The following is a 21,729-nucleotide window of genomic DNA, read 5'->3' as shown; positions in this document are numbered from 1 at the left end:
CCCTCAGGGGTTGAATTTTCAAAAATCCTTTCTTAACGGCTGACTACGTCATAATAGCTATTTACATGCCAAATTTCAGTCCGATCCGTCCTATAGTTTGAGCTATGCGTTGATAGATCAGTCAGTCAGTCAGTCACCTTTTCATTTTATATGTTTAGATTACAATTTTAAATGATATATTGAAAAAAAAACGGCTTTAACTTAAAACAAATGAAGATTGGCTGCACAAAATTGTACCTAGCCACCTGTGAACACCGTAATTAGTAAGAGTTAAATTCATTCCAAAGTAAACACTTTCCCCATGTGTGCAATACACCGAGCGTGTTTGTAGAATCTTGCTAATATGCGTTCGTTAATTTCATTCATCAAATATAATTAAGTACTTCATGTATATGTGTAGACATTATTAAATAATTTGCACAATAGAGAAAATAGAGCAGCTTTTCATTTACCAAATTTTAGTTGAAGGTACGGTATCTCCTTTTTAGGATTCCGTATCCCCAGAGAAAAAAGAAACCCTTATAGGATCACGTCGTTGTTTTTAAGTCTGTCTGTCTGTCGTGTCTGTCAAGACCCGTCAAGGGGATCAAAACCTATGGATACTTCCCGTTGATCTAGAATTATGAAATTTGGCGAGTCTCAATGACCAGACATAGTTTATAGTTTTATAGCACAACTAAAGGAAAAAATCCGAAAACCGTGAATTTGTGGTTACACCGCAATAAAAAAACCGGCCAAGTGCGAGTCACGCTCGCTCAATGAGGGTTCCGTACTACAGTCGTATTTTTTCGACATTTTGCACGATAATTCAAAAACTATGATGCATAAAAATAAATAAAAATCTGTTTTAGAATGCACAGGTAAAGCCCTTTCATATGACACCCCACTTGATCTTACTTCGAAAATTGAATATACTAATTTTTAGTTAATGACCACAATTTAATTTTTTTTGTGTGATGTAACCACAAATTTGCAGTTTTCAGATTTTTCTCCGAATGTCAGCTATAAGACCTACCTACCTGCCAAATTTCATGATTCTAGGTGAACGGGAAGTACCCTGTAGGTTCTTGTTCTTGACAGACAGAAAGACAGACAGACAGACAACAAAGTGATCCTATAAGGGGTCCATTTTTCCTTTTGAGGTATGGAACCCTAAAATTAAAAAGTGCTATTTCTTTTACGATGCATTGGATTCTACGTGTACGAGTCCAACTCGCACTTAACTGGTTTTTTCATACTTCTTTATCTTCTTTTTTTAGTCATAATATTCCTCATTGCTGAGTATCGTAAGCCCTTTCCATTAATCTAGACCTTTATAAAAATATATTCCGAAATTAAGAAAATGTTTTCTAAAACTAATGAAGGCACTAAACAAATGAAACCATTTTCTTCTGGCCTCTAATTCGCCAACAAAAGGTAACATAATATTTACCTATTTTAATATTAACATGCATGTACATAGGTACATACGCACCTTCATTAGCCTACATCTACGAACAAATTGAGTTTGCCAACTTAGATTACTCCCAGCGGGATTTCGTAAATATGTTTATATTTCATGAGTGTAAATTGTAGCGATATGTTTGCTTGGCAGCTTAAATTAACCAGAAAACCCCCTGATATTTGTATTTCAGGCTCCTTAAGTGTCATAAATATTATTATTTAGTTATTTCATACTTACTTTTTATTTAGTATTATAATTCTATTTGTTTGTTTTAGCATCGGCCCACATGATACCAACGCCAAAGTCAGAGAATTTCAGTCCTGAACGTTCACCACATAAGAGAGAATTCCAGTAGGTACAGGTTGTAATTTCAGAGTCAACCTCAAACTCAATCTACAACCTGCGTGCACTGAAGCGTGGGCACTCGTTCAGTACATGTTCAACTGTTCGCTCGGTGTTTGAGGAGCAGAAGCATCCGGGTGTCCTATATAGTTTAAAGCGGTGTAATATTGTATTTATAACTTCTTCTTTAACATGGTATGTTCTAATTACTTAACTTAGGTGTAAGGACTAAGTATACTGCAAGACAATTCATACTTCTGCAGGATTATTGTTCTCATTCGTTATTCGAATACCAACTTATGTTTTGTTTGTATTAATGAATACAATTTTTTATATTTTACTTAAGTAGATACTATGTATTGAAATCTAGGTAGACATTTTATATCTATCTAAGTATCTTTAAAAATACTCGAATACAATTTATTATGCATTCATTAAAAAACTGACTTTCATATTTGTATAAATCTTAGCTAAAAGTAGAATCTAAATATTATGAACTTCAGATTCTTAAGGAGTAAATATATAACATTTTTATAAAAAGTCGCACACCTTCATAACTACATAGTACATTGTACAAGTACCTATCTACAAAAATATAATAAACAAAACGCCTCCTTTGAGTTTTGAATCTTCGTCTTATTTTATTATGAAAGTCCGTTTGAGCAAATGAAACAATTTTCTAAGAACTCATCTTATATTCTGTCTATTCAATCTAAATAGATTTGCCTTTGTACAACTTATCCTTTGTATAGTATATTTTTCTAACCCTTTATATTTCTTTATTCATAAGAAAATTGCTCATAATAATATTATCATGTTAAATACCGAATTAAAAGAAGCAAAATAAAATTAGAAAAAGAAAAGTCAAGCCAGCATATTTTGTTTGTTAGTAGGAGATCGAACTAATGAAATATGAAACTTCCTTGATATTAAAACCCGATAGGAATTGAAGTCGAAGTTTCTTGCTTATTCAAACTTTGCCCGGTTTCCTAATAGTCAGATCTGTTTTCCTTTTCACTAATAAAAAAACCTCCGATATCTTCAAATACCTATAAGTCCTCCCCTCCCAAACAGAACATTTTTGCATTCAACGAAGTTAAAATTGGGTCTTATTTTCTTCAAGGGTATTTGTAGAGTTAAGAAAAAGCTAGTTTCCTATCTACCAGATATTTAAGACAACTTTTTGGCTCATACGCGTTACGATACTAAAATGATTGGGTGCGGTACGTGCCACTTGTTTGGCCTTTATGATCTAATATTTATCTTAACAGTGCGGCTGTAAGCTAAAATAATGTTATTGCTTTGATATCCTGCGCAGAGTGGTTTTCTATAGTAATAAATTCTAATGAAAACTATGTAGTAGGTAGGTAATGTTATGTAGATGTACCTAACTACCTATATGTGCGCGCTGCGACTCGCAACGCGGGCCTTTCACTTTAGACATTAAAGCAGTGTGCTACCACCCGGCTTGTTTCACTGACGTGCGTACACGCCCTCCTTTTAACCTGAGAAACTTAACAGTGGCGACTACGAGGGGATTCGAAATTGGTAGAAATGTCTACGGGATCGCTCCCGACGGGTTTGGGGTCTTTCGGGGTCTCTTACGGGGTCCTATCAACTTTTGACCATCTCTCACAAGAATGGGACAGCTACAAGTCGCGTTTAAATCAATGGTTTATTGCTAACGACATAACCTCAATAACGGACAAAGCAACAACTAGGAGGAGGGCCATTTTGTTAACGTCGTTATGTGAGTCATCATTCAAGTTGGCGAGTGACCTGGCGTTACCCAAGAAGGTGGAAGAATTAGGATACGAAGAGTTAGTGAAACTACTCGACGATCACTTCACACCAAAAAGGCTCGGGTTTGCGGAAAAGTCAACATTTTACGCCGCAACACAGCGACCAGGAGAAAGTCACACTCAATGGGCAGCCAGGATAAGAGGATTAGCAGCTCACTGTGAATTCAAGAACTTGGAGGAAGCCTTGTTAGATAGGTTTATTATGGGCATGGTAGCAGGACGCGAGCGGGACAAGTTGTTTGCGCAAAACCAGCGGGAGCTGACCCTCGCTAAGGCCATCGATCTGGCCGAGAGCGTGCGGTGTGCGCGGCAGGCCTCCTCACAGCCGGCGCCGGGCGCGAGCAGCGTCGGCGCAGCGAGTCCAGACAGCGTGTTTCATGTCACCAACAAGGAAAAGTGCAGTGTGTGCGGGTTCACCAACCATAGGGCTAATCAGTGCCGTTTTAAAACCTATAAATGTAAAAAGTGCAATACTAAAGGTCATTTACGTAAGATGTGCCCTAACGAGGGGAAAGTAAAGTACGTGGATGAAGGTACTGTGGACGGAGATGACGGTGAGTCCTTTTATAATATACGATGCGTAAAAGGGAAACCGATGACGGAGCGCGTCATGATCAGTGGTCTGGCTTTGGAATTTGAAATCGATAGTGGTTCTGCGGTAAGCGTAATTTCAGAAAGTACCTACAAGTCTCATTTTAAACAACTACCATTGACAGTCACCACCAAAAAGTTATTTAGTTATACGGGTGAAAATATTAAAACAATCGGAATTGTACTATTACCTGTATCATATAATGGTCGTACGCAAGTATTGAATGTTTATGTAGTGTGCGCAAGCGGTCCGTCATTGCTAGGCCGGGATTTCATTCGCGAGTTTGACCTCGAACTAGCACCCGCAAGGGGCGCGGCCGTGCATGCGTTATGCACGGAGATGCAGGCCGGGGGCGAGTCTAATATTGTCAAACAACTCGCTAATCAGTTTCCCAATGTCTTCTCTGACAATCTTGGATCGTTTAATAAGTATAAAATAAGCTTACACCTAAAACCGGACGCTAAGCCGATTTTTATTAAAGCGAGATCAGTACCCTACGCGTTAAAGGATAAAATAGACAAGGAACTGGATCGGTTATTATCTTTGGGCATTTTGAAACCTGTCGAACACTCGGAGTATGCATCGCCGGTGGTACCTGTTTTAAAGAAGAACGGCAGCATTCGACTATGTGCCGACTATTCAGTTACAATAAATAAACAGTTGGTTATAGACCAATACCCGTTGCCGACAGTGAATGACTTGTTAGCTAAATTACATGGGGGCGTACAATTTAGTAAAATAGATTTATCTATGGCATACAATCAATTTATTTTAAATGAAGATTCGCAAAGTCTAACATGCATCAACACTCATCGCGGTCTTTTCAATTTTACCCGTTTAGTTTTTGGGTTGTCGAGCGCGCCGGCCGTTTTCCAGCGGGCGATGGAATGCCTGCTCTCGGGTATAGATGGAATCATATTTCTTTTGGACGACATTCTCATCACGGGGGCGAATAAAGAGCAGCACAAACATAGGCTGTATACGGTTTTACAACGTTTAGATGACGCGGGATTAACGGTACAGATGAGTAAATGCGAATTCTTTAAAGATGAAATTTCATACTTAGGCCACGTCATAGACAGATACGGAATTAGGAAGTCGCTCGATAAGGTAAAGGCTATATTACAAGCTCCTAAGCCTACAAACGTGTCACAACTACAGTCGTTTTTGGGTCTCACTAATTATTATAGGAACTTTGTACCCGACGCGTCGTCCGTATTAAGTCCATTATATAATCTATTAAATAAAAATACCAAGTGGGAGTGGACTAGCATTCATGATGACGCATTTATTCGAATAAAAAATATTTTAGCGTCTGATAAGACACTAGCACATTTTAACCCTAGAGCCAAGCTAATATTGACCGTAGATGCGTCGCCGACCGGGTTAGGTGCCGTACTGTCACAAGTCGGCAGTGACGGGTTAGAAAGACCGATATCGTACGCTTCTCGCACGTTGAATTCGGCTGAAAAAAACTACGCTCAAATTCAAAAAGAAGCTACGGCTATCATTTTCGGCATAAGGCGGTTCCATCAGTACTTGTATGGTCGGTCCGAGCCCTTTACATTACGAACGGACCATAAACCTTTGCTAGCAATATTCGGGCCGCACAAAGGCGTCCCTGAAGTGTCCGCAAACCGCCTGCAGAGGTACGCCATATTCCTAACGGCGTACAATTACACTATAGAGTATATAGATAGCAAGCGGAACAGCGCGGATTATTTCTCTAGGACAGGCGGGGCAGGGGGGCTCGCGGAAACTCAAGAAGAACTCGCGGAGGGCGAAGATCGCGCAACCTACGTCAACTTCGTAGTAGACGGCGACCTGCCGGTGACACTAAGTGACTTACGGCGCGAAACGGCTCGCGACCCCCACCTAGCTATGGTTATACGGTACGTAATGAACGGCTGGCCTAGGAAAATAACTGACGAGAATTTAAAGTCCTTCTTTAATTGTCGGTCACAGTTGTCATACGAAAATGGTATTCTAATGCGTGGACACAAAGTCGTTATTCCCTTAAACTTACAAAACACTATTTGTAAAGAACTACATAGTTCACATTTCGGGGTAGTGAAAATGAAGGCGGAGGCTCGCAAGCGGCTGTGGTTCCCGGGCGTGGACGCGGCGCTGGAGGCGCTGGCGGCGGCGTGCGGCGTCTGCGCCGCGCTGCGCCCCGCGCCGCCACACGCCGCGCTCGCGCCTTGGCCGCTGCCACCGCACCCATTTCACCGAATTCATGTGGATTTCTTGGGCCCGTTTCATAATTGCGTGTTTTTAATCATTGTAGATGCTTATAGTAAATGGGTAGAATGTTATGAGATGTCTTCGTCATACAATTCGAAGGCAGTTATAAATAAATTGTATGACATGATGTCACGTTTTGGGGTTCCGCATACGCTGGTGAGTGACAATTTTTCTTCTTTCACTTCGATAGAATTTAATGATTTTTGTAAACGTAACGGTATTGAACATGTGTTATCCCCAGTATATCACCCAGCCAGCAATGGCCAAGCCGAGAGTTTTGTGAAAATTGTAAAAAAGGGGCTAAAGGGTATTATTTTAGACGGATATAATAAAAAGTCTCTTCACGAAAGGATTAATAAGTTTTTATTTGATTACCGTAATTCAAAGCATAGCACCACTGATCAGTCGTGTCCGTGAACTTAGCAGAGCATGTGCTAGCAGATCAAAAATAAAAAGGAGTTCTATTCGCATGCAGAAGAGTTCTAGAGTTCCTGATACTTTTTAAAGATAGTTCTGGCGTTTTAAGCAAAAAAATCGCAGTTAAAATAATGCTCTGCTAACTTCCGGTAGCAGATCATTTTCGAGCAAAGCAAAAAAAAAAGACAGTTCTGTACGCATGCAGGTCAGTTCTATAGTTCCTCATACTTAATAATGATAGTTCTGGCCATTTAAGCTTAAAAAAATCGATTGAAAAATGAAAAAAATTCAAACTTTATAATCACAAGTCATTAAAAAAATTCCAGCAGCTAGAACTCTGATCTGAGAGGCGGGAACTCCTCGATTTATTCTGGCTTATTAAACAAGCTATCGAATAAACCTACAAACTAAACCAGAACTCTCATAAAAATGCCAGCAGAGCATACAAGAAGAGTCAATTACTTTAAATTTTTGAACTTAGTATCAAAAGTTATTAAAAAAACTCCAGCAGCTAGAACTCTGATCTGAGAGGCGGGAACTCCTCGATTTATTCTAGCTTATTAAACAAGCTATCGAAAAAACCTACAAACTAAACCAGAACTCTCATAAAAATGCCAGCAGAGCATACCAGAAGAGTCAATTACTTTAAATTTTCGAAATTAATATCAAAAGTTATTTAAAAGAATCCAGTAGCTAGAACTCTGATCTGAGAGGCGGGAACTCCTCGATTTATTCTAGCTTATTAAACAAGCTATCGAATAAACCTACAAACTAAACCAGAACTCTCATAAAAATGCCAGCAGAGCATACCAGAAGAGTCAATTACTTTAAATTTTCGAAATTAATATCAAAAGTTATTTAAAAGAATCCAGTAGCTAGAACTCTGATCTGAGAGGCGGGAACTCCTCGATTTATTCTAGCTTATTAAACAAGCTATCGAAAAAACCTACAAACTAAACCAGAACTCTCATAAAAATGCCAGCAGAGCATACCAGAAGAGTCAATTACTTTAAATTTTCGAAATTAATATCAAAAGTTATGTAAAAGAATCCAGTAGCTAGAACTCTGATCTGAGAGGCGGGAACTCCTCGATTTATTCTAGCTTATTAAACAAGCTATCGAAAAAACCTACAAACTAAACCAGAACTCTCATAAAAATGCCAGCAGAGCATACCAGAAGAGTCAATTACTTTAAATTTTCGAAATTAATATCAAAAGTTATTTAAAAGAATCCAGTAGCTAGAACTCTGATCTGAGAGGCGGGAACTCCTCGATTTATTCTAGCTTATTAAACAAGCTATCGAATAAACCTACAAACTAAACCAGAACTCTCATAAAAATGCCAGCAGAGCATACCAGAAGAGTCAATTACTTTAAATTTTCGAAATTAATATCAAAAGTTATTTAAAAGAATCCAGTAGCTAGAACTCTGATCTGAGAGGCGGGAACTCCTCGATTTATTCTAGCTTATTAAACAAGCTATCGAAAAAACCTATAATCTAGCCTGGAACTCTCAAAAAGATGCCAGCAGAGCATACAAGAAGAGTCAACTACTTTAAATTTTCGAACTTAATATCAAAAGTTATTTAAAAGAATCCAGCAGCTAGAACTCTGATCTGAGAGGCGGGAACTCCTCGATTTATTCTAGTTTATTAAACAAGCTATCGAATAAACCTAAAAACTTAACCAGAACTCTCATAAAAATGCCAGCAGAGCATAGCAGAAGAGTCAACTACTTTAAATTTTCGAACTTAATATCAAAAGTTATTTAAAAGAATCCAGCAGCTAAAACTCTGATCTGAGAGGCGGGAACTCCTCGATTTATTCTAGCTTATTAAACAAGCTATCGAATAAACCTACAAACTAAACCAGAACTCTCATAAAAATGCCAGCAGAGCATACCAGAAGAGTCATTTACTTTAAATTTTCGAACTTAGTATCAAAAATTATTAAAAAACTCCAGTAGCTAGAACTCTGATCTGAGAGGCGGGAACTCCTCGATTTATTCTAGCTTATTAAACAAGCTATCGAAAAAACCTACAAACTAAACCAGAACTCTCATAAAAATGCCAGCAGAGCATACCAGAAGAGTCAATTACTTTAAATTTTCGAACTTAGTATCAAAAATTATTAAAAAAACTCCAGTAGCTAGAACTCTGATCTGAGAGGCGGGAACTCCTCGATTTATTCTAGCTTATTAAACAAGCTATCGAAAAAACTCTACAAACTAAACCAGAACTCTCATAAAAATGCCAGCAGAGCATACCAGAAGAGTCAATTACTTTAAATTTTTGAACTTAGTATCAAAAGTTATTAAAAAAACTCCAGCAGCTAGAACTCTGATCTGAGAGGCGGGAACTCCTCGATTTATTCTAGCTTATTAAACAAGCTATCGAAAAAATCTATAATCTAGCCTGGAACTCTCAAAAAGATGCCAGCAGAGCATACAAGAAGAGTCAACTACTTTAAATTTTCGAACTTAATATCAAAAGTTATTTTAAAGAATCCAGCAGCTAGAACTCTGATCTGAGAGGCGGGAACTCCTCGATTTATTCTAGCTTATTAAACAAGCTATCGAAAAAACCTATAATCTAGCCTGGAACTCTCAAAAAGATGCCAGGAGAGCATACAAGAAGAGTCAACTACTTTAAATTTTCGAACTTAATATCAAAAGTTATTTTAAAGAATCCAGCAGCTAGAACTCTGATCTGAGAGGCGGGAACTCCTCGATTTATTCTAGCTTATTAAACAAGCTATCGAAAAAACCTATAATCTATCCTGGAACTCTCAAAAAGATACCAGCAGAGCATACAAGAAGAGTCAATCACTTCAAATTTTAAAACTTAATATCAAAAGTTATTTAAAAGAATCCAGCAGCTAGAACTCTGATCTGAGAGGCGGGAACTCCTCGATTTATTCTAGCTTAATAAACAAGCTATCGAAAAAACCTACAAACTAAACCAGAACTCTCATAAAAATGCCAGCAGAGCATACCAGAAGAGTCAATTACTTTAAATTTTCGAAATTAATATCAAAAGTTATTTAAAAGAATCCAGTAGCTAGAACTCTGATCTGAGAGGCGGGAACTCCTCGATTTATTCTAGCTTATTAAACAAGCTATCGAAAAAACCTATAATCTAGCCTGGAACTCTCAAAAAGATGCCAGCAGAGCATACCAGAAGAGTCAATTACTTTAAATTTTCGAACTTAGTATCAAAAATTATTAAAAAAACTCCAGTAGCTAGAACTCTGATCTGAGAGGCGGGAACTCCTCGATTTATTCTAGCTTATTAAACAAGCTATCGAATAAACCTAAAAACTTAACCAGAACTCTCATAAAAATGCCAGCAGAGCATAGCAGAAGAGTCAACTACTTTAAATTTTCGAACTTAATATCAAAAGTTATTTAAAAGAATCCAGCAGCTAGAACTCTGATCTGAGAGGCGGGAACTCCTCGATTTATTCTAGCTTATTAAACAAGCTATCGAATAAACCTACAAACTAAACCAGAACTCTCATAAAAATGCCAGCAGAGCATACCAGAAGAGTCATTTACTTTAAATTTTCGAACTTAGTATCAAAAATTATTAAAAAAACTCCAGTAGCTAGAACTCTGATCTGAGAGGCGGGAACTCCTCGATTTATTCTAGCTTATTAAACAAGCTATCGAAAAAACCTACAAACTAAACCAGAACTCTCATAAAAATGCCAGCAGAGCATACCAGAAGAGTCAATTACTTTAAATTTTCGAACTTAGTATCAAAAATTATTAAAAAAACTCCAGTAGCTAGAACTCTGATCTGAGAGGCGGGAACTCCTCGATTTATTCTAGCTTTTTAAACAAGCTATCGAAAAAACCTACAAACTAAACCAGAACTCTCATAAAAATGCCAGCAGAGCATACAAGAAGAGTCAATTACTTTAAATTTTTGAACTTAGTATCAAAAGTTATTAAAAAAACTCCAGCAGCTAGAACTCTGATCTGAGAGGCGGGAACTCCTCGATTTATTCTAGCTTATTAAACAAGCTATCGAAAAAATCTATAATCTAGCCTGGAACTCTCAAAAAGATGCCAGCAGAGCATACAAGAAGAGTCAACTACTTTAAATTTTCGAACTTAATATCAAAAGTTATTTTAAAGAATCCAGCAGCTAGAACTCTGATCTGAGAGGCGGGAACTCCTCGATTTATTCTAGCTTATTAAACAAGCTATCGAAAAAACCTATGATCTAGCCTGGAACTCTCAAAAATATGCCAGGAGAGCATACAAGAAGAGTCAACTACTTTAAATTTTCGAACTTAATATCAAAAGTTATTTTAAAGAATCCAGGAGCTAGAACTCTGATCTGAGAGGCGGGAACTCCTCGATTTATTCTAGCTTATTAAACAAGCTATCGAAAAAACCTATAATCTATCCTGGAACTCTCAAAAAGATACCAGCAGAGCATACAAGAAGAGTCAATCACTTCAAATTTTAAAACTTAATATCAAAAGTTATTTAAAAGAATCCAGCAGCTAGAACTCTGATCTGAGAGGCGGGAACTCCTCGATTTATTCTAGCTTATTAAACAAGCTATCGAATAAACCTAAAAACTTAACCAGAACTCTCATAAAAATGCCAGCAGAGCATAGCAGAAGAGTCAACTACTTTAAATTTTCGAACTTAATATCAAAAGTTATTTAAAAGAATCCAGCAGCTAGAACTCTGATCTGAGAGGCGGGAACTCCTCGATTTATTCTAGCTTATTAAACAAGCTATCGAATGAACCTACAAACTAAACCAGAACTCTCATAAAAATGCCAGCAGAGCATACCAGAAGAGTCAATTACTTTAAATTTTCGAAATTAATATCAAAAGTTATTGTTATATGTTCCCGCCTCTCAGATCAGAGTTCTAGCTGCTGGATTCTTTTAAATAACTTTTGATATTAAGTTCGAAAATTTAAAGTAGTTGACTCTTCTTGTATGCTCTGCTGGCATTTTTATGAGAGTTCTGGTTCAGTTTGTAGGTTTATTCGATAGCTTGTTTAATAAGCTAGAATAAATCGAGGAGTTCCCGCCTCTCAGATCAGAGTTCTAGCTGCTGGAGTTTTTTAAATAACTTTTGATACAAAGTTCGAAAATTTAAAGTAGTTGACTCTTCGTGTATGCTCTGCTGGCATCTTTTTGAGAGTTCCAGGCTAGATTATAGGTTTTTTCGATAGCTTGTTTAATAAGCTAGAATAAATCGAGGAGTTACCGCCTCTCAGATCAGAGTTCTAGCTGCTGGAGTTTTTTTAATAACTTTTGATACTAAGTTCGAAAATTTAAAGTAATTGACTCTTCTGGTATGCTCTGCTGGCATTTTTATGAGAGTTCTGGTTTAGTTTGTAGGTTAATTCGATAGCTTGTTTAATAAGCCAGAATAAATCGAGGAGTTCCCGCCTCTCAGATCAGAGTTCTAGCTGCTGGATTCTTTTAAATAACTTTCGATATTAAGTTTTAAAATTTAAAGTAATTGACTCTTCTGGTATGCTCTGCTGGCATTTTTATGAGAGTTCTGGTTTAGTTTGTAGGTTCATTCGATAGCTTGTTTAATAAGCTAGAATAAATCGAGGAGTTCCCGCCTCTCAGATCAGAGTTCTAGCTGCTGGATTCTTTAAAATAACTTTTGATATTAATTTCGAAAATTTAAAGTAGTTGACTCTTCTGCTATGCTCTGCTGGCATCTTTTTGAGAGTTCCAGGCTAGATTATAGGTTTATTCGATAGCTTGTTTAATAAGCTAGAATAAATCGAGGAGTTCCCGCCTCTCAGATCAGAGTTCTAGCTACTGGAGTTTTTTTAATAACTTTTGATACTAAGTTCGAAAATTTAAAGTAATTGACTCTTCTGGTATGCTCTGCTGGCATTTTTATGAGAGTTCTGGTTTAGTTTGTAGGTTTATTCGATAGCTTGTTTAATAAGCTAGAATAAATTGAGGAGTTCCCGCCTCTCAGATCAGAGTTCTAGCTGCTGGATTCTTTTAAATAACTTTTGATATTAATTTCGAAAATTTAAAGTAGTTGACTCTTCTGCTATGCTCTGCTGGCATTTTTATGAGAGTTCTGGTTAAGTTTGTAAGTTTTTTCGATAGCTTGTTTAATAAGCTAGAATAAATCGAGGAGTTCCCGCCTCTCAGATCAGAGTTCTAGCTGCTGGATTCTTTAAAATAACTTTTGATATTAAATTCGAAAATTTAAAGTAGTTGACTCTTCTTGTATGCTCTGCTGGCATCTTTTTGAGAGTTCCAGGCTAGATTATAGGTTTTTTCGATAGCTTGTTTAATAAGCTAGAATAAATCGAGGAGTTCCTGCCTCTCAGATCAGAGTTCTAGCTGCTGGAGTTTTTTTAATAACTTTTGATACTAAGTTCAAAAATTTAAAGTAATTGACTCTTCTTGTATGCTCTGCTGGCATTTTTATGAGAGTTCTGGTTTAGTTTGTAGGTTTATTCGATAGCTTGTTTAATAAGCCAGAATAAATCGAGGAGTTCCCGCCTCTCAGATCAGAGTTCTAGCTGCTGGAATTTTTTTAATGACTTGTGATTATAAAGTTTGAATTTTTTTTCATTTTTTCAATCGATTTTTTTTAAGCTTAAATGGCCAGAACTATCATTATTAAGTATGAGGAACTATAGAACTGACCTGCACGCGTACAGAACTGTCTTTTTTTTTTGCTTTGCTCGAAAATGATCTGCTACCGGAAGTTAGCAGAGCATTATTTTAACTGCGATTTTTTTGCTTAAAACGCCAGAACTATCTTTAAAAAGTATCAGGAACTCTAGAACTCTTCTGCATGCGAATAGAACTCCTTTTTATTTTTGATCTGCTAGCACATGCTCTGCTAAGTTCACGGACATTGATCAGTCGCCTGCGGAATTGGTATACGGGCGCGCGTTACGCTCGAGGTTGGACTTATTAAACCCCGTCACGCCTTCACCCTCGTCCACGGACCTCACTCATACTGTCGAACGTAAACAGTCCTCACAGGCTAAACATTACAAAGGAGTACAACGTGCGGAGTTTAAGGGAAATGATAACGTATGGGTAACTAAAAACAGGGATACTAAAAAGTTCTCTTGGATAGAAGGAATTATTAAAAAGAAAATCGGGCATGTTATGTATGTGGTATATGTGCCAAATTTGGACAGCGAAATCACCAGACATATCGATCAGATTAGACCACGAACATCTTCGGCGGCAAGCGACGACCGGACCTGGGACCCGGACGTGATACCAGACGTAACACCACCTGCTGCAGTCCACTCACAACCAGAAAGGGAAGGAGAATCGGCACGGGAGCCCGGGCAAGAAGAGACGCCTGCGCCGCCGGTAGATTGCCAAGCGTCACCGCCGCGCGCTGGCAACGACGACGTCGCGCGCAGGCGACGGGCAATAAGTCCGATTTTCTCCACACCGTTATCGGATCCGCATCACGATAGTGATATATCGATTTAGTTAATAGTTAGATAATAATACGTAGGTCTAATCGTGTTTCTTAGCCTAAGGGGAAGGGATGTTATGTAGATGTACCTAACTACCTATATGTGCGCGCTGCGACTCGCAACGCGGGCCTTTCACTTTAGACATTAAAGCAGTGTGCTACCACCCGGCTTGTTTCACTGACGTGCGTACACGCCCTCCTTTTAACCTGAGAAACTTAACAGGTAAGTATACTACGAGTATCTCGGAAGGAAGGGGCTTAATTTATTAACTGGTTATTAGGAACTAGCTTATGCTCGCGACTTCGTTCGCGTGGACTACACAAATTTCAAAGCCCTATTTCACCCGCTTAGGGGTGGAATTTTCAAAAATCCTTTCTTAGCGGATGCCTACGTTACAATAGCTATCTGCATGCCAAATTTCAGCCCGATACGTCCAGTAGTTTGAGCTGCGCGTTGATAGATCAGTTAGTCAGTCAGTCAGTCACCTTTTCCTTTTATATATTTGGATGACATTTCATAGATGACACTTTATATTTACACAAATAATATTTTATAGATGTCGTAAAAGATAACAATCTATTATAGCGCTTAAACTACTGTGAGTGATAATCATTATAATTATACCTACTTAATAAAATGTCTGTCGGCTGAACTCCTGTGTTAGTCGGAGGAACCCGTCCGGAGAGGGGTCCTTTGTTAATGACCCTCTGCTCGACGCTGCGCCAACAAGGAGACTCGAGGAAAATCAAGAAGAAAGATGGACGGTCTAGATGAAACATTACTCTCGATATTGATAAATGATTAAGATGATTAAGTATGTGTAGACTGTTAAACTGTTTGTTGTTTTGATGTACGTAAACACTTTTCGGAATAGCTATAGATACGATAAAATATAAAGACAAGAAAGTTTCTCTTAATATTATTATCGAAAAAACGTCAAGCAACAACATATTTCACAAAAAATACATTTTGTTTGACTAATGGCAACATTTATTACCCGTGAAAAATATTCCTAACTATAGCTGTTATATAGCAGTGTAACCGCACCATGTACAACAAAATGTAAAAAAGCCAGCGACCCATTATTTCACATAATGGAATGTAATATTTGTTATAACTGCGAAAAGGCCTAAATGTAATTCGCGACTTACGGCCGCGAAAGCCAAAAGAAAAGTTAAAATAACAATGGCAAGTCAAAACTAGGGGAGAAGTTTACTTATAAATTGGGGCTTAACTAGAGTATAATGCTCTCTGCTTTTAAGAAAACATTGTAAAAATTCAAACGACCGGCTCTAGGTAACATTTTGAATAATGAATGTCAAGAGTAATGCCGCTAAAGCTTTCTATAAAATAAAAACAGGATTACAGCTTTCAAGATGAACTTTTCTTGTGGCTTTCCCTTACTTTTGTTTAACAGGATTTTCTTACTTAATGTACCTATAACAGTATTTTCTTACTTTTGTTTAAGGCCTTTAAGGAAATTACTTTCTAACTACCTTCACAGAAATGCGATTTAGTTAATGGATTCCAGTTATACTAATAATAGAATTTGAAGAAATATTTTGGAAGCTGCTTTATCGTTATAGGAGGTTCCATTTGCCAAGAAAATAAGAATGCTTTGGCCCAGGATTAAAAAGACTTGAGGTTTATAATGGCGAAGAGATCCGTCTCCTAATTGGAGGGTCTGTGATTCTAACCTCTGACTTTTCCAAGTTAAGTGCGTTCTAAGCAATTATAGTATCACTGGTTTTAACAGTGAAAGAAAACATCTCGAGGAAACCAACATGTCTGATAGTTCGCCTCGAACGTGTGTGCAGTCTGCCAAGCCGCACATGTCCAGCGTGGTAAACTATGACCAAACCATTCTCAGACTGAGAGGACAGCGATGATGGGTTTATGATAATGTTGATGAATCAATCTGGATAATGAATGTTTATAGACGTGCCATCAAAAATATTTTACCTGTAGGTACAGGCAAAATCACATTCAAAAGTAAGTAATACATATAAAATTAGACAGAAAGAGCGGACATTAAATAATTTAACGATAACAAGTAGGTACCAGTTTTCACCCACCACTAATAATTACAACCTTATTATTACTGCTATTTACATTGGGCTAATGGAAACTCCAACGTTTAGACCCTAATGGTGCCCTTCTATTCAGTTACGATATTACATTTGTGCCATCGCCATTTCTAAAAGCGGGATAATGTTAACCATTAGGTAGGATTGTGATCGTAGTAGGTACCGTTCGCGAAAAAGTTCGGGTCAATGAAAAACAATGTTAATGGTTTTGGCGACAATAACAATGGCGAGAAAGACGATGACGACATTACTCATACGGGATGATTCATGCTAGAACGTGGCACGTCTGAGGCACGTCCGACGCGCATACGATCCACGGATTGCAACTTTTTATGAACCATTAGGCTGTGATAGCCTAGTGGTTAGGACGTCCGCCTTCTAATCGGAGGTCGGGGGTTCGATCCCGGACACGCACCTCTAACTTTTCAAAGTTATGTGCGTTTTACGTAATTAAATATCACTTGATTTAACGGTGAAGGAAAACATCGTGAGGAAAGAGTAAAGTTAAAGATCTGGCGGGTGACATAGGCTACTTTTTATCCCGGAAAATCAAAGAGTTCCCGCGGAATTTTTGAAAAACGTAAATCCACGCGGACGAAGTCGCGGGCATCAGCTGGTCAATAATACGCCGTAATATGCAAGCTATACCTTATTTAAGATTACATGGAAATTATATCAGAAAATGGTAATAAAAGTTTTCTCAGTAGTACTTACCAATCTTGTGCAAGTCACATCGAACTAGTGTTGGAGCCAAATAGGGGCGGTGACTCGTAGTGAAATATATTGAAATCGGAGTCAAGGCAGTGTGAAAGTAGATAAGAAGCAAATCACATGTTTTGCCTGTTCAAGTTAAATGGGTTTACGCGTCGTTGGCTTAGAATTATCTACGAATCTATAGCAAAAACAGTTAGTTGCTGTTTATATGATTTATGCCTCCTAATTGAAACGGGATTCTTGACGAAATATGCGGAATTAATTTTTTTCTCAAATTCCTTATCTCAGAAATTACCGAGACACAGGTTTTGAAAAATTATAGAAAATGGTTTTTTTTGCGGAAGACAGAAAAACTATAGGTTTTTTAAGCTTGAGATATTTATCATGTTATTAAAGACCATAGGTTTAATTAAGCCTATGGTCTTAAATAACTTGGTAAATATCTCAATATTTTACGTGCAAACTTACTCGTACATATTCATCGTACGGAACCGTCTTCGCGCCAGTTAAACTCGCACTTGTCCGGTTGTATTTAAGCTTATTTATGGCAACAAAATGTTTAAAGTATTAAGTCGCGTGCAAAGCACAAGTGCTCAACGTTCGTTTCCATTTAGAGACAAGCTAGTTACTGCCCGTGACTTCGTCGGCGTGAATTTAGTTTTTTAAAAACCCGTGGAAACTCTGATTTTGTAAAGATAAGTAGCCAGTAGCCTATATCACTTTACAGGTCATTAACTATTATATTAATGAAAAAAATTACGTCGATCCATTCTCTGTGGCGACGTCATTGAAGGATAAAGCGACAAACAAACGCACTTGCACTTTTTAGGTATTTTTTATTCGTAGCAATAAAACTGTTAAAATCAAAAGGAAACGAGAAATATTGGACAGGAAAGCAATTATGAGTTATGACTGTCTCTTGTTTTGAATGGCACATCATAGCACGTAACGTGCTCTAAGTCCCCAAACAAGAAACAATAGTATAAAACCCATTTAAATCATCACGTACGCAGCTTTTTGCTTTATTTTTACAAAGCTATTCCCGTGAAATTACTGTTAAGCAAATCCTGAGAGAAGTGCTCTTGAATTCACGACAATGTATGTGTTTTTCAAGATAACAACAGCGTCGACTGAAAATATTTCGAGTGTGTCTAAAGGAGCTCTCGGTTTGCTTATATTAAACAAAATATGAGTACATGCCTTTGTATGAGCACATGAAAATTTATTTCAACGGATGAACATGTTTATTCAGAAGCGTGCGAAGCTGTCTGATTGTCTCTAGGGATTATGATAAAGACTTTTTTATCAGCTTTTTGGGAATAATCATTATCTTTATGATTTTGAGTTTGTTGTTCTCAGACCTGTAGGGCGATTATCTAAAACCTGCATTAATCATTATTACAATCTCAATTGTTCTGATTGGCTGAATTTGTGCGATTCTTGTTGCAACAATGCGTTGTGGCCAATAGTGAGCGAGCATTAACCAATCAGAGATGATTTCGATCGTGACATTGTAGCTGTCAAACAACCGCGGTAGGGCCACTGGGCACGTTCGGAACCCTCGTAGCTTTAGTTTGAAGTTTACGTAATTAATTATCACCTTTTAAAACAATGACTTACAAATTCACATAATTTGACTTTGACTTTGATTTATTCTTGCAATTCCAGAGTTCTACTCTTAAAACATACATATTCCATAAGTGCAAGTCAAACTCGCACACCAAGTGTTCTCCTAGGTACCTTACAAGAAATAACACGTTATTGTTTAATTTTTTTTCATAATTACTTATGAAAGAAATAAATATTCATATTAATGTTCGTTAACAAACACAAACATCACATATGTAGTTCCAAATCCACATGAAATAAAATGGAAAATTTCGTGTTTTATTTGAGCGGTAAAAATTGTTTAACTACACAATTCTTTCCATTTTTTATTTGCTAAAAGCTTTGAACAGTAAAAAATTGCCCAACCATTGTTTGTGTATTGGAGAATTTCACTCACGGTTATAACACTCGCTGAGTTTTTCATATTGTTTTCAAAACGCTCAAGTTCCAACAATAACAGCCAGTCAATTGGCCTAATTGATATGGGTCTTTTTGTTTTGGTGTTTAAGTACACTTGTATGTAGAGTACAACTTTTTGGTATAGCTTTACAAAAAGTTCATAACATTACAACTTAAACTATTGGATCATAATATAACACTACTTCTTATTGGAATGAAAGTAGCTTATGTCCAGCTTATGAGAGTCACAGTTAAAAACAGCGCTGTGCTTTTTCTGCTAGGGGCTTCAGCTTAAATACCCAAATGGTGGAATTGCCGCCGGGATAACCTTCACTTGGGTAAAACTGGTACTGTGTGGTACAATTTTGAAATAAACGTTTTTTCTTTTTTTCTTTATGATAGTTTATGGATGTCATACAACTGCTATTCCTCTTCCAAGTTATAGCTCGCTTCCGCCTTAGCTTAAAGGTATTTCATAAAGGTGCATTGTGCTAGTATCTTTGCAGTCTATGCCACTGCGTGCATGTGTGTCACATACCCTAGGCTTGACCTTAGCTTATGAATTTGTCAAAGCCCAGAAACACCAAGGAGTTATTGTGTGATAGTGCTAAGCCGATAAAAGCTAATAACGCATTGCACACAGTATTGTCAGCGTGAACTGTGTATTGTCAAGAACTGTTGTCTCATGTCTGTAACCAGTGACAGAGATAGCAATTAACCAATATTGATCTTTGCTACGAAAATACTATTTCACAGAAAAATAAAATCGCTAAGTTCCAAGAGCTGTGATTGGGAACACTTTGTCTTTCACGTTATTCATTAGAACTAGCTGACTACTTTTTTAAGAACCCGATCCATTTTTAATGGTGATAGAGATTCGACCTTCTGAAAATTAAAGTAGTTATTTTTTTAGCTGACAGTGGTGGATATATTTTATGGGCCGACCTATTTTTTGCAAACTTCGTCCACGTGGATAATAAAATTTTAAAATATGGTAGGAACTCTTGTTTTTCAGGGTAAAATTTATAAAAATTAAAATGGAAGCCTATATTTTTTTGAAATCGGTTGAGTAGTTGAGGCGTGAAGGATGAAAATATAAGCGAATAAACACGCTTTCGTATATGTACAAAATTAGTATTGGTTTAGCTAATAATAAATAATAATTATCTAATGATTATATAATTATTATTACTAGGTATTTTATTTTGTACAGTTAGATTTCGAGCGAGGTTCAATTCCGCGATCATTTGGAAAGCAAGGCCAAATTAGCCTCCAAAAAGCTTGGGGTGCTCAACCGAGCAAAGCGGTACTTCGCGCCCGAGCATAGGCTCCTACTCTATAAGGCGCAAGTCCGCCCTCACATGGAGTACTGCTCCCACCTTTGGGCTGGAGCACCCCAGTACCAACTTCTTCCATTTGATCGGATCCAAAGGCGGGCTGTTCGACTTGTGGACGATCCCAAACTAACCGGCTCGTTGGAAAGCCTGGAGCACCGCAGAGACGTTAGCTCTCTATGCGTGTTCTATCGCCTGTATAATGGGGAGTGCTCTGAAGAGCTTTTTGACCTCATTCCACCCTCTTTTTTCTACAACCGCACCGCGCGCCACCGTAAGGAATTTCACCCTCACCATCTGGGTGTCTGGTGCACTTCGACCGTCCGCTGCGCCAGATCCTTCTTTCCACGCACGTGCAAACTGTGGAACCAACTCCCATCGGCGGTGTTCCCTCTAGATTATAACATGGGGTTATTCAAGGGGCGGACCAACAAATTCCTAAAAGGCCGGCAACGCATCGGCGGCTCCTCTGGTGCTGCAAATGTTCATGGGCGGCGGTAATCACTTAACATCAGGTGACCCGCCTGCTCGCTTGCTCGCTATATCTATTAAAAAAAAAAAAAAAAAAAGATATAGAAGAAAATTCTTCAACATTGGGACCTACGGGTATAGGTCCCGCAAATTGCTATTGCGCTGGAACCATGTCTCATTAACATCAAAATGACGTCATTTGACGTATATTGAAGTAAAAATATACCATCAGCTCGAAGCTTCAGTCTAGTGCTGACGTCACTAAGATGGCGGCCACGCGCATTAGCAATTTGCGGGACTTATAATAGAAAATTTTTCATTCTTATGTGGTTAACTCACAATGATTAAATAGTTATAGAAAAGTATTTGAAAGGCAATATTGAATCTACTTCACTCGAGCTGGCAAGCGTAGCCAAGTGATATAAATTCTTCAGATTTTAGCCAGTAATTCTGCTATCTCGTCTATTCAAGTGAGTAATGTAAACGGTGACCTAAAATTTTGCTCCTTTGTCCGATACCTTGATCCCTCTTTGTCACGTATATTGTTTGCATTCCACAGCCAAATATCAGCCTTTCTTTTACAATATCAGCCTGCTTTGATCCAGTGCAAAAATATTTTTAATTTTACCTGTTTTCAACGAAAGGCTGCACAATGGAAGTATGCGATATTTTTCATTATACCAATAACCCTTGTATTTTTTTTCGGACATCGGTTTACTTTAAAATTAATGTTTGGCAATATTGGAAAAATATTGATGTGTTACGTTATATTGGTTATGTGCCTTATATTTTTCTTGATGCACATTACTTGG

The 21,729-nt window shown here is 37.7% G+C and overlaps 2 protein-coding genes across 3 annotated transcripts in view; one reads left to right on the top strand and one right to left on the bottom strand.

Annotated features, from left to right (window-relative positions):
• dpr18 (defective proboscis extension response 18) overlaps positions 1-21,729 on the bottom strand; it is a 47,603-nt gene that overhangs the window by 13,696 nt on the left and 12,178 nt on the right. The window lies entirely within an intron of this gene.
• Positions 3,341-14,317, top strand: LOC117990252 (uncharacterized). The gene is made up of 4 exons (XM_069504388.1): positions 3,341-4,142; positions 4,416-4,881; positions 5,527-6,384; positions 13,693-14,317. The coding sequence occupies exons 1-4, from the start codon at positions 3,341-3,343 to the stop codon at positions 14,315-14,317; spliced, it is 2,751 nt and encodes a 916-aa protein (XP_069360489.1).

The sequence above is a fragment of the Maniola hyperantus genome, chromosome 17 (assembly GCF_902806685.2).
Source record: "Maniola hyperantus chromosome 17, iAphHyp1.2, whole genome shotgun sequence".
NCBI lineage: Eukaryota > Metazoa > Arthropoda > Insecta > Lepidoptera > Nymphalidae > Maniola > Maniola hyperantus.
This window is presented reverse-complemented; position numbering and strand designations above follow the sequence as displayed.